The sequence below is a fragment of the Rhipicephalus microplus genome, chromosome 4 (assembly GCF_043290135.1).
Source record: "Rhipicephalus microplus isolate Deutch F79 chromosome 4, USDA_Rmic, whole genome shotgun sequence".
Classification (NCBI taxonomy): Eukaryota; Metazoa; Arthropoda; class Arachnida; order Ixodida; family Ixodidae; genus Rhipicephalus; species Rhipicephalus microplus.
The window spans coordinates 38,855,691-38,869,352 of NC_134703.1; the positions used below are offsets into that span (position 1 = coordinate 38,855,691).

At 42.4% G+C, this 13,662-nt stretch overlaps 1 protein-coding gene across 2 annotated transcripts in view; it reads right to left on the reverse strand.

Annotated features, from left to right (window-relative positions):
- The window catches only part of LOC142814233 (uncharacterized), a 28,612-nt gene extending 15,667 nt beyond the window's left edge, over positions 1–12,945 (reverse strand). The window contains exons 1-2 of one of the 2 annotated variants that reach the window (XM_075892592.1): positions 12,125–12,945; positions 8,138–8,381 (exon numbers count right to left, since the gene is read on the reverse strand). In XM_075892592.1, the coding sequence (XP_075748707.1) occupies positions 8,340–8,381; positions 12,125–12,919 (837 nt within the window). In that variant the 5' untranslated portion in view covers positions 12,920–12,945 and the 3' untranslated portion in view covers positions 8,138–8,339. Of the gene's footprint in view, positions 1–8,137; positions 8,382–12,124 lie in introns of those variants that run through there. The other variant, XM_075892594.1, reaches the window with a different exon arrangement.
- Positions 12,946–13,662: the final 717 nt, after the last annotated feature.

Genomic DNA, 13,662 nt, shown 5'->3' on the forward strand with positions numbered 1-13,662 from the left:
TTCATGATCTTTATTACCATGGAGGGATGTGAAATGTCAGTGCAGAATAACTAAATGGACAGATGGATGACCAGCCAAGCACAAATGTCAGAGCCCCTTCATCCTGCTTGCTGTTGCCGAAAAAACGCTACAACACATGGTTTCTCGTTACACATAGGCAAAAATGAGAAGCACGTAATCAAATTTATATAACGCATCCCAGTGTCGCGTATTTGTACCTGCATTAGTCACAGACAGACAGACAGACAGACGGACAGACGGGCGGACGGACAGACGGGCGGACGGATGGACGGACGGATGGACGGACGGACGGGTAGACGGACGGACGGGTAGACGGATGGATGGACGGACGGGTAGATGGATGGATTGGTAGATGAATAAAATATATCTGGAAGCTTCGATGAGGGTTTCACTTCTCTTTCTCCCATTTCTTTTGTATGTTTTCTACCGGTGTCACATGGGTACTTTCGATCGCGATCAGGGCTGATACGTATTAGGCTCCATTCGGATGGGGTGTTGCTACGCGGTCCCTTATAATCTTGATCAGGCCCCGTAGAGACCAAGACAATCGCGATCAGTTCATCGCGATATGATTCCCAGATTGTCATTCAACAACCATGTGTGTCCAGTGTGACACGGATTAATTTGGACCGTGTAGCAGTGTTCATTGTTGACCACGATGAGTAAATTCAATCCGTATTGACGCTGATCGTGATCAAAGTGTCCGTATGACACGGATATTACTTTGTCTTTCAAGGTTTAAAAGAATAGTTTACGATAGTCCAATAAAACCGTTTGGTAATATAGGTGGTGCTGCATACCTTCAGGTTTAGCTCGAAGAATCACGAGGGCGTAAACGTAGACACTCTGTGTTCTCAAGTCTTCTTTTATGTGCCTTTGAGCAAAAACATAAGATATAAGGTGGCTAGATGTGGCTTGTGGTGGTGCCTTCAGCCTACAAAAGCTTGTATGTACTTGTCGTGTCGGGCATTTCTAGGCCAACAAAATGACCAGAATCACCCAAAGACTGGTGCATAAGCATACGCTACGGTCGAAAGAATAGGGGTGAGCTTCAAAATAAAAAAAAAAGAATTGGACAACTGATCAGGTTCTCTTCTCAGTACAACTTGGTTCACTTCTTTATCGGCCATGCTGCGGACCCTAGTTGAGTCTAACGGCTGACAGCACTCTCAAGAGAATAGGAAAAATCGACTTATCGCCAAGGTTTAGGCAAAGCCAGCAAGTTAGAGGAAATAGGCAGTGTCGCAGCTCGGCTAGCGCATTGACATTTATTTAGAAGCCTTGAAAGAGATAAGAACTGAGGTTTTATTTCATAGAATTTATGTCTTACTGAATAAGTAAACACCCCCATATAAATTTGTAGTTACATAAATATGTAGCTAAGAGAAAAATAAGCTCAAGTGCATATGATTCTACTTATAAAAAAGTACATTTTTAGCGAAGCAATGACTTTATTTCTCCCGTATTGCTGAAAGGAAATGCCGACATGAACTGAATACATTATTTTAAAGTAGGTTTTCTTTAAAATAAAGAAGCCACAGCCGAATCCAAGAAAATGTTTAAAGTGCTAGCATTTGCTTCTTTTTTATGCGACGGCGATAAAGGTTTTCTTACACATTTCTTTTAACCATGTTTCTTTTTTACTGGTATAGGTACGTAGCACTGGAGAAAGTACATCGATACAGGAAGCATATCTGCTCTTACATACTGCCACTGTGAAACACTTTTATCTTGAACGCTTAGTGCAATGGCTTCATGGGTCTACAGTTAGCGAATATAAATGATTCCCAGGATAACGTTTTTTCTATCATTCCAATGCTTTCAGGAGGCTCTAACAGAGAGCGTGCCTATATTATGCAAATTATATACACTGTGTCTATAGATATTCATCTACGTCGTTCCGGAAGACACGAGAATATCAAACCATGGCACAAATGTAAGAACAACAATACTATGCGGTGAATATATTGATAATGCTTTTGCTACGGTTGTCATCTTCGTGCAGAGAGAAACTGAGCAGTAAAGTGTAAAACAGAAATTGATATCAGTCTTTTCCTGCGGAAATGTCAAAGAAGCAATATGACCCGGCTGAACGAGCCGCTGCACTTATTCTGATATGAGTTTCGCATGCCAAATAAACATCTCTATAGGACGGCTCCGCTTCACATGCCGCTGAAGCGAAATGGACGGACATAACATTGTGAGATATTATCTAATAGTAATGACAAATGTTATGGCTTTGGAAAAAAACTGTATAAAATACTTGCGTAGAATTCACAGCGTGTCTGTACGCTTCCACACTTGCTAGCTAAGCTGCTCGGTTTTACACTTGAATGACATGGCGTAATATTATAGTCATCTTCAGTAGTCCCTCTGAAGCTATGTAGTATCATGGTGTCTCGCAAAGAACTGCAAAGAAATATTATGTAGTTGCATTATTTTTCAAGTTTCTTAGAGTTTTAGCTTTCGCACCCTATCCCTTGCAATGGCTAAGGGGTTTATTTCATACTTTCATTGCGCTCATGATTATCATCTTTGGCAGCAGACCAAGGAAGCCGCGATCATGACGTCTTATTGGATGAAAGAGATGTGGTTGGAACACCGCAGAAGAAGAAATCTATGGTTTCGACTGATTGGCATTCTTAAATATTTCTAACGTCATTTTTAAGAGCTCTCAACCTTAGAGCCATATTTTTTATTTTCTACATTCGAGGATCAAAATAATGTTAGCTTCTTGCAGTCTATTTGGCCAGCATGCAAAAAATATTCACAAAGTAACTATTATTGGTGGCTCATTAATGTGGTCTCGTCAGTACGATTCGCGTGTCGCCTTTGAAATGATTGACGGAATTAAATGCAGTGAAATAAATATATAGCGTTAAAAAGGCAAGAACTCGGTATTACAATAAATAAGCCTCACTAGCTTCATGTTTTTACCCTAAATTTCTTATGGTTAGTTTTATTTTTCTTTTGTCAGTGTGAGAGCAGTTTTGTATGAAGCTCCTGCCCTAACATTAAAGAAAACAGCACAAGTTAGACGCTTCCGCATGATCTGCCATGGAATTCCTCAGCACTACAGGGCCGTAGTATTATACAGCAGCTTGAGAATAAACTGGGTATAAATTTGTAAGAGGGATATAGAGGTGACGCCGGTATTGCAGCATGAAGGCAACAAACCGGATAAGTCAGTCAGCACTGGGTCCAAAAAGTTGAAATAATCTAAAAGTATACCTGAATTTCCTTTATCCAGCAGCAAACGCGTTTTTCGAACATGCCAGTTTTCTCGCCATGAACCCGGCGACTAGAGAACACCGCAAGCATGAGCCACAGTTCTTTCCTCTTATTGTAGGTTTGTTCGACCTTTCCTTGGTCTAGAGGATGTTTTTAATTGTTATTTTGGAAGTTTCTAGTTTCGTCGTGGTGGATAATGTATGACCTTTCTTCTCACATATTTTTTCGTCCTAGTTTAGCACGTTTGTGCGAACGTTTCTTTTTGTTCATATTCCCAGCTAAAGAATTCACATGAAAGATAACGCATGCGCACTTGGCCTGTTGATCACTCGCATTGTCTCTAGACACTAACTACCTGCCTCGGACTAAATCCTGGCTGCGCCCCTGAGGAACATTCTATAGATTGCAGCTCCACGCATTTACTAAGTTGTGTGGCTTGGCGTTTGATTCCCCCTACAAAGTGCCCTCGCTGCATTGTGCATGCCTCTCTAACCCCAATACCTTTGCTAGGGATAGATTTGTGGTTGCTCTAATTAGGAATACAAATGCATTTGATTTGCATATGTAACATTATTTCAGCACAGGAATCATTGTATTTCAATTTTGATTTGACAAGGAAACATTATTTCGCAATGCTATCGATTTCATGGTATTTTTGCATTCCACCCGTGAAAATCTGTGCCTGAAACGTAGTCATAGTTTCACGCGGGAAAATGAGGCCGTCCTTTCCAGTCAGGCCTTGCCTCGTGCCGAACTTGTCGTAAACAATTGGTGACACATCTGGAGGTTGTCTCGCCTCGTCACATTTTTCGCAAGTTTTTTTTCCAGCACCTCTTTGAGCTCTGGTTAATGACGCACCAGGTGCCAGATGCTCAGAGCCGTAAACTGATGGCGGGCTGTGTGTCTGCCCGGTGCTTTTGATAACGAGATTTTTATGACTTTTCGGGTGCCATCACTACCACATACAGCACTCTGTATCCGTGTCGCCGACACATCTGTGCATGTCACGGGATTGCACGAGCTGGTGTACACTGAATGAGAGATGCGCAGGAACTGCTATTGCCCAATTCTCATCAGCAAACCCAACGCTTCATTGTTCCCGCACACACGTGTACATAACTTATTCTTATTTCAAAAATATTTGGAAAAAAATTTGACTGAACGTTTCAGACAGCTAGACTTTTGTAAGTTTGAAGAAAGCCTGTCTAATGAAGCCTCGAGAAATCTCGCAATGTCGCATGCAAATTTCGTGGAGGGGAGTGCCAACGTAGCTTTTTAAGGCTGTTGCCTTAACAAGGCTCCTGTTCAAAGCCCGGCTGTTTTGGGACTTTGTTGGGCTTATACTCTTCACTTTGCCATTTACTGCGAGACTTCTCGGAAAAACAATGCTTCTTGAGCGTTTTCGCGAGTCTGTTGTACTTACAGACCATTAGATTATTTTAGACACACACATCTATAGACACCAGTAATGAAGGTCGCGTGATCGAATCTCAGCCAGGATGGCCTCATTTTCGTGCAGAAAAAAGGGTAGAAGTCCACATACTGTGAACTCTTGTACGCTTGTACAAACGTTGTTTGATGAACGATTCAGAATACTGAACTTTTAGAAAATCCCTGGTGGGTTTTATATGTATCAAAGACAAAAGCCTTTTTTGGGGTACCTCGACGCAAAATTTTTTGTATGTTTGTCTTTGTGTCTGTCTGTACATTTGTCTGTTCGTCCGCCGTAATGATACCCCGCATGGTGCCAAGCGATACCCTTAACGACCAATCCCATCCACAGCGCCCACCAATATTGTTTAAGTTTCAGCGTTCATGCTTGTGCAAGTGTCAATTAAAAAGCAATTATTGCGCATATCTGAGACACCATAATAACACGTCAATATTTTTTATGTGTGTCTTTATACTAGAGAAGGAACACATAAGTAAATCTAAGGACCGTAGCGTTTATCACGCTGCGCTTACAATGCAATGCGATGCTCAAAAAGGCAGTGTTTCCAACGCGTTTCTAAGGCAACATGGTGCTGGCACCTGCCCGTCGCTTTGCGTTGTACACCTTATATCCTCCGAGACAGGCGCGCATCTTTTTTCGTGGGTGCGCACGGCTTCTTTCGTTTTCGAAGATAACTGCCAAATAGCGCTCGTGTCTAACGTGCATCGATGCGCTCGTTCGCCTTCGCTGCACGGATCGAGACTCTCTAACGCAGTGCTTCCAGTATACAATTCACCGATTTTCTCGCGGAGAACACCAAATAAACATTTTGTTCACTCTCTACACAAGCAAGACTATCGTCTTTCGACGACATTTGCAGTGAAACTTGCAGATACGGGGCCAATTTTTTATATAAAAATGTTCCATTTAAACGAACGTCTCAATCTGTTAGAGTGAAATAAATCTGTAGACCATGACTGATTTTTTCGATCAACCTATTCGGTTTTTCAGCTCTGCAGCACATGCGCAGCCGCCCCAAAATCATCCATATATCGGTGGCAATACAAGATCGCTTGTGAATGCAGCGCCACCGAGGCAAGTAGCTTCAGTAGCTGCACAGAGCAATCGAATTTGACATTTTTTCCAGTGTTCGTCCGAAACCGAAACGGGATAAGTGCAAATAATCAGTTGTAATCGCCCTGGGCAGGTGCAACTTTGTCTCTATCTGAGGGGTCTCAGGCAGGTGGCTCGCCGACTTCTCGCTAACGGCTCATAGCACACTAAGGACTCTCCTCAACCAATATTTTGTTAAATAAGTATGTTTATGACGAAACCATGCATGTCTGATTTTAAATATTTTTCCATGAGACACGCTCTGTGGTTACCATGCGTTAATACATAATTAAAAAAACACAATCCAGCAATTTGGTTTCCAGATTTTAGCAATTTCGGAGATGGAGACCGGTATGAATAAGTTGTTCCTATCCTGGCGTCAAATATCCAGAAATGATTTAAATGTAATATGTGTGGCAATGCTAGCTGAAATTGTTACAAAATACAGCCTCGCACCCCACCCACCTTTCTTCTACCTCCTTCACTCTCGTGGTTCTTGCAGACGTAAATTTTCGTGCGTTTGGCCCGCTAGTTGTGGTGAGTAGGAGACCTCTGCTCTAGCCGATGTTCTAGGATATTAGAAAGTTACCAGGCCTTTTGTCACAGCAATAAGCTGTGCCACAGGCAATACACAGAAACGTAGACTCTCTGGACAGCCTTATCCTTCCTTGCGCTTTGAAGATGCCCGTTCAAAAGAAAACTAGAGAATTCTTTTCAAAATAAATTGCATTTCACGCTTTTGGTTTTACTTCTGCTGAGTCTTATGCTGTTACGTATTCGAGTGAATATCGAGTTTAGCGAATTTACTGAAGTGCGTGTGTCTGGAAATTTTAGACGCATGCACTGCAGCGTTTTTCATAACCATATCGTGGTCTTCTGACGTGAAATCCCAACAGCCATTATGCACGCGAGTGACACCATTTCCGCATCAATAAGTCTGCGCATATCTGCCACTATTGCCAGTGTGTGACTGGCGGAGCCTTCATCAGCGCTGTTCCTGACTTACAAAAGTTACTAATTGTTAATTACTTTAGACAATAAAAACATCCTACTACAGCCACAGTTTGGGATCCCGAATCGTGGTATTTTACGGAAGAAGGTTGTTGTTACGTTGGAAACTACCACATAGTCTTTCTTTCAGCGTTCGTATACACTGCACATTGTGCACAGAGTCATAACTAAACTAGCTATATTCCCATGCGTGTTAGCCTAGAAAATTAAGGAAAACCTATTTTTTCGGGCGAGAATTTTCACGGCCAGCTGCACTCACCGGGTGAGTAAGGACGCAAGCGCGCTTGCGCATAAATAATGATCCCGTGTGCCTGAGCGGAGCAGCCGGTCTTCGTTGTCAGGAGATGCAGGGAAGCCTATTGAAGCGTAAATGACCTACTTTCATAGTATCCGCTAATCGTACGTTTATTATAGCACTCTAGGGCACAAGCAGAAACTCTTTAAGAAGTTTAGTGTTTTACCTGAAACTTGTAGAGCCGATTATCACGTTCTTTAAGCCAACATAGAGATTTTAAGCGTGATTTGCTTATGCGTTCCAGTGGATGTCTGCATGGCTGCCAATGTTTACCCATTTAATTATTTTAAATACTGGCAGTACATCCGAAGCATTATTACATCTCGCCAACGTTTCTCATTGGCCAACTGAATATTGCTGAGAAAGCACTCAGATTGCTCCCTGCCTTACCCTTTTTTTTTTGTTTTGCACAAAGTGCTTTGGTCTGTAGAAGTGTGCCCCGACTAGTGTAACAGTAAATGCTTCTGAAACTGAATCTAATTGCTTGGATGGTTGTACTACCTACCGCGGTTTAGTAACATAATGCATAAGGCCTCTAATAATCCCTAATTTCAATGTATTCGATACTGCTAGTGAAAACTGGAATGCTTATTTCAAAATCAAGATATGAGATGACTGATCGAAACGGGTAGTGATATAAGCAGAATGAACAGAGGAAGATCTTCAGACAGGCACTTCTTTTGCTAGTTCTGCAGATTCCACTATAATGCTTATTGGAAATTCACGCATCTTGCTCTTTATGACGTCTAGCTGCCTTAATTTCGTGTTTCCCTGTCCTTTGGTGCTTTCTAAGGCTTTACAACATTACAGCTTTAAACGTATTACCTGCACTCCAGTCATTAGTTTTAAAATTTCGACGAATAATTTTTAAACACTACTTCACGAGAGTGTTATGCCGTTTCTTGCTTATGTGGTTTATGGCATGGAAAACCTATGTTCTGTCCGGAGGTTTTTTGTTTGCTCATTGTTCCAGAGCTTAGACACCTCGGTCAGTGCTTCATTAATCTACCTTATTTCTATACAGCATTGACGTATCTATTTATTTATTTATTTAGGAGAATACTGCCAGTCTGAATGCCAGACTTTGGGCAGGGGTGGGCGGTACAATGAACACAAATGCAGGAAGTACAAAAAAATATTGAACAGATTATACAGTGGTACAAAAAAAAAGGAACGCGTTGATTCACATAGAAAGGAAACTGGAAATGCAGTCCACAATTGCCGTGCCATACAAGGCTATACTGAAAACTGCACGAAAGTAGTGCTCAGCAGGTTTTGCTGTGTGAAAAAAAAAAAAAAAAAAAAAAGTTCAAGTACAAGAATAGTCAGCAACAATTCAAAAAGTACATCCGGGCATGTTAGTTACAAGCGTGGCAAATTGTAAGGCAAATATTTTGTCTAAAATGGGCACAAGAACAAAGGCACTGTAAAGGAAATGGGAGTGTAGCTATCAGAAAGATGGAGCAGGTAACGCACGGAGAAATGATTTCAGATCGACACTTTCCAGAGCCTCTGGTGGCAATTTGTTCCACTCGTTGATTGCGCGGGGAAAAAAGGAGTACCGATATATGTTAGTATGACAGAGAAGCTCATCAATTCTTTTAGGGTGGGAGGAGCGCGTTTCGCGGCGCAAAATTGGTTTAATGTAATTGGTTTTCCGAATTGCTAGCTTGTCATTATATATGAGGTAGAACAACTTCATTCTTTCATGGTAACGTCTCCATTGCAAAGTTTTCAGCTTAGCGCTTTCCAAAAGAGCTGATGGAGATGTGTCGTGTCGGTAGGCATTAAACACGAACCGTACAGATTTTCGCTGTATTGATTCAAGTTTATCAATGTTAGCTTGTGTGTGGGGGTCCCATACAGGCGACGCGTATTCAAGTAATGGTATTACGTACGTTTTATATGCTAGTAGCTTAGTCTCGCGGGTTGCTTTAGCTAGCGTCCTTCGTAAATAACCTAGTTTTCTCAAAGCCTTTTTTTCAATGTAAGCTATGTGATCGTTCCACCTTAAATCAGATGTGATTACAAGGCCAAGGTACGTATATTGCGAAACGAATGATAAGGAGTGATTGCCTAGGTTGTATCGGAATTTTAAAGGATCTTTTTTGAGGGTTATGGTCATCGCAACAGTTTTTTTGGGGTTTATGTTCATTTGCCATTTCGTACACCAGTCTTGAATTTTAGATAAAGAATCGTTTAAAAGAAGCTGGTCGCTAGGATCATTCACTTCTTGATAAAGCACGCAGTCATCTGCGAAAAGCCTTATCTTAACTGGTATATCGCGGACAATGTCATTTATAAAAACCAAAAAGAAAAGAGGCCCCAGGACGGATCCCTGAGGTATGCCGGATTGAACTGGCGCGGATGGCGAGTTGGTTCCACCAACTGTGACGCACTGGTACCTGCAGCTCAAGTATGCTTCGATCCAGGCTAATAAAGAGTCATTTTTCAGAATCGCCTTGAATTTGATTAGAAGCTTACGGTGTGACACGCGGTCAAACGCTTTCTCAAAGTCTAGAAATAATATATCAATTTGGCTTTGTTTGTCCAGACCAGAGGCAAGGTCATGTACCATTTCGAGTAGCTGCGTAACCGTCGATAAGCCGCGTCGGAAGCCATGCTGGCGACTGTCTATTATGTTGTTGCTTTCGATAAACGCGGAAAGGTGCTTGAATATTATGTGTTCCAGAACTTTAACACATGCGCATAACAACGATATTGGTCTGTACGCGGAAGGTATGTACTGGTTTGCCTTTTTTGGTATGGGAGTTATTTTGGCGTAACGCCAGTCATGAGGAAGTTCTGCTCGAGAAAGAGATTTCCGAAAGATTAGGTTTAGGTACTTAGAACACCATTCTGCGTAGCGCACCAGAAAAGCATTAGGTATGTTGTCGATCCCACTAGATTTCTTATCATCTAACTTGAGCAGAAGGGAAAATACGCCCTCTTCATCTATTTCTATATTGTCAATCGGTGGCAAATCACCAAACAAAAGAAATTCAGGTTCCGTGCCATTATCATCAGTGAAAACTGAACAGAAGTATTCATTGAGTATGCGCGCTGTTTCTGAGCTGTTAGTCACCGCATTGCCGTCTAAGACAAGAGTAGGTGCCGATTTTTTATTTGGTGACAGATACCTCCAAAATTTCGCCGGGGACGAAGAAATAAACTTTTTTAGTTGCACGTTTTGATAATGAGCTTTAGCGTCAGCAATACAGTTTTTAAGCTGCAGTCTCAGTGCGCAAACCAAGTTGCTTGTGGACGCTTCGTTGCGCCGTTTCAGTTTTTGTTTTACTTTTTTAAGTCTTCGTCCCAAGCGTACTATCTCTTTGGTTATCCAGGGGTTAGTGTTCCGTATTATTTTACGCTTACGTGGTACAAATTCGTCAATGCACTTTGTCACAAGGTTTTTGAAAAAGTTCCACAGGTGATTAACCGAGTGCTTATCCGACTCGTAGAGGGATACAAAGTGTGCGAAAGAGCTGTCTAGTACGTCAAGTACGTCAACATCACTTGCACGTGCAAACACAGGAACAAAAGTTTCTCGCTTTGTCACCTTGTGGATACAGCTTAATTGCATATCCAGGCATACAATTTTGTGGTCCGATATACCCTCTAAGATTCGGATAGTTGGATTTCGCTGTAATACCCTGCGGTTGACCAAGAATAGATCCAAGACTGATTGTTTGGTACCTTGGACTCGAGTAGGTGCATGAACAAGTTGTGTTAAATCATGAAACAACACAAGATCAAGAATATGTTCAGCCTCATTTGAAAGCGCATAGGGAAAGTCATTGTCCCAGGCAACGTGGGGAACGTTAAAGTCTCCAACAAGCATTAGATTACTGGAGTGATTTCTATAAGGCAATAAAAAGTTATTAAGCCTTTCGTAGAAAGATATGTCTGAACTAGGGGGCCTATAGAAACCGCCAATTATCAATGCACATTCTTTCAAGATAACCTTCACGACAACACATTCGATTCCTATGATGTCGGGCAGTCTCAACAACTCCAGCGAGTCCTTGAATATAATCGCAACTCCGCCACCACGCGTATCTCTATCGTTTCGAAGGATGCAGTAACCCGAGGGTGTAATTTCGTAATCACCAATGTCGCTGTTAAGCCATGTTTCTGTGATTACTATAATTTCTGGATTGTGCGCGATGACTATGCTTTCCAAATCGGTTGTTTTATTTACGATGCTGCGAGCATTAATGTTTAGGCAAGTAAAACTTTCTGTGTGACTGTGTGGTCACGCATCTTTTTGCCTTGCCCTAGATCGGCGTTTTGAAACTGATACTCTAGTCATTTGTTCGTCGTCCCATTCAAATAGCTCATCATCAATTCTAATTTTATCGTGCACGAGTCTGACTTTCTTTCCCGATTTGCGTAGGTCAGCCGTGCTATCCCAGAGCTGTTTTCTTATTTGCCTAGTGGCAGCGGAGAAGTCTTCAGACACTGACATGCGCTTTCCTTTTAGCTTAAAACAGTTTTGTAGAACGGTTATTTTTTCACGATGGTCGAACAATTTCAGTATCACAGGGCGAGGTTTATTTGGTTGGCGACGCCCCATTCTGTGTAATCTTTCTACTGAGTGTACTTCTACTCCCAAAGTATCTTTAAAAAGCTCAGTAACGACCTTCTCGCTTAGGACAACGGTTGATTCATTCTCGCTTTCCGGAATACCAAATACCACAAGGTTGTTGCGTCTGCTTCGGTCTTCTAAATCCACAAGCCTTTTTTTCAAGGCACTGCACAGTTTTTTCGATTTTGTCAACTTTTTGCAGCTTGGATTCAATGGCGTTTAGCCTTTCTTGTATAAGTTTCTGACCATCAAGTAATTGTTTGAGAAGTTCCGCGGTACTAGGTCCGGGATTGAGCTCTACGTCTCCGCACAACATTAGCAAAGACCGTACAAGATCCCATGTATTCACAAAAAAAGCATGTAGACAGCTTGGGCACGTCAGCTGTATAAAACAACGATTGCTTGTTTTAACTGAGGAGTAATCGACACCAACCTGTACAAAGAACAGGAATGGGTTTGACATGACGCCGTTCCGATGCCAGCCGACGTGCCCACTGCGCGGGTGTTGCTGCAGCCGTCCTTTTATAGCCATAGTCGATGCAGTCGAGGCGCCATCATGCGGTGTAGAAAGATTCAGCACGTGCGGTTCTTGGTCATGGGTAAGCTGCTGATACGGGAGCGTGATGGCATTTATCTTCGTCTGCGTAGTCGATGCGCTGGCCGCCGTAGACACCACAGGCAGGAATACCTGTACAAAGAACAGGAATGGGTTTGACATGACGCCGTTCCGATGCCAGCCGACGTGCCCACTGCGCGGGTGTTGCTGCAGCCGTCCTTTTATAGCCATAGTCGATGCAGTCGAGGCGCCATCATGCGGTGTAGAAAGATTCAGCACGTGCGGTTCTTGGTCATGGGTAAGCTGCTGATACGGGAGCGTGATGGCATTTATCTTCGTCTGCGTAGTCGATGCGCTGGCCGCCGTAGACACCACAGGCAGGAATACCTGTACAAAGAACAGGAATGGGTTTGACATGACGCCGTTCCGATGCCAGCCGACGTGCCCACTGCGCGGGTGTTGCTGCAGCCGTCCTTTTATAGCCATAGTCGATGCAGTCGAGGCGCCATCATGCGGTGTAGAAAGATTCAGCACGTGCGGTTCTTGGTCATGGGTAAGCTGCTGATACGGGAGCGTGATGGCATTTATCTTCGTCTGCGTAGTCGATGCGCTGGCCGCCGTAGACACCACAGGCAGGAATACCTGTACAAAGAACAGGAATGGGTTTGACATGACGCCGTTCCGATGCCAGCCGACGTGCCCACTGGAAAGTTCAAACATCTCTCTTGTTGAATATCTCCTGTCGAATAATGGGAATGCTGCATTAAGCTGGGGTAGCCATAATGCATGAAGCAAACTTAATTTTTTTGCCTTAATATATTGATAATAAATTGTTATGATAACGATAGTTGTGCCCACACCACTGAACTTTTCGGTGAGTAATAAAGAAGCACTTTGCGCAATAATAAACAAACATGTGTGCAAAAAAATGTGCAAATCAAATGTCTTTCCCAAAAATGCTTCAACTATTGCGTAGCATTGTGCTGTAAACATGCCCAGTGTTAACTACCTTCGGTGGCATTAACCCCATTTCCCGTTCTGCATGTTCACATATCCCGATGGAATAATGAAATACATTGTGCAGCCGTCATAAATCATTCCATTTTTTTGGTGTCTCTTTGAAGCAAAAGGGTTTGTTGTTACTTTGGTTTTCCCCTTCAGTATGTGTAGAATGCAGCACACTTGGCCTCAAAGTTAACTTCTTTGGCTTTCGCATTTGTAAATTGCAAAACAATGGTTGTTTTATCCACGAAAACTGTTTTTATATAAAAGAGCGAATGTACGTTATGAGAAGTTTAGTGTATGTGTGCGTGTTCATGTGTACGAGTAAATTTTACCAACGGTGGAGTTCATTAAAAACTTTCTGCATTGTTCTTAGCTTTATGTTCAGCATACCACACTGTTGAGATCACTTG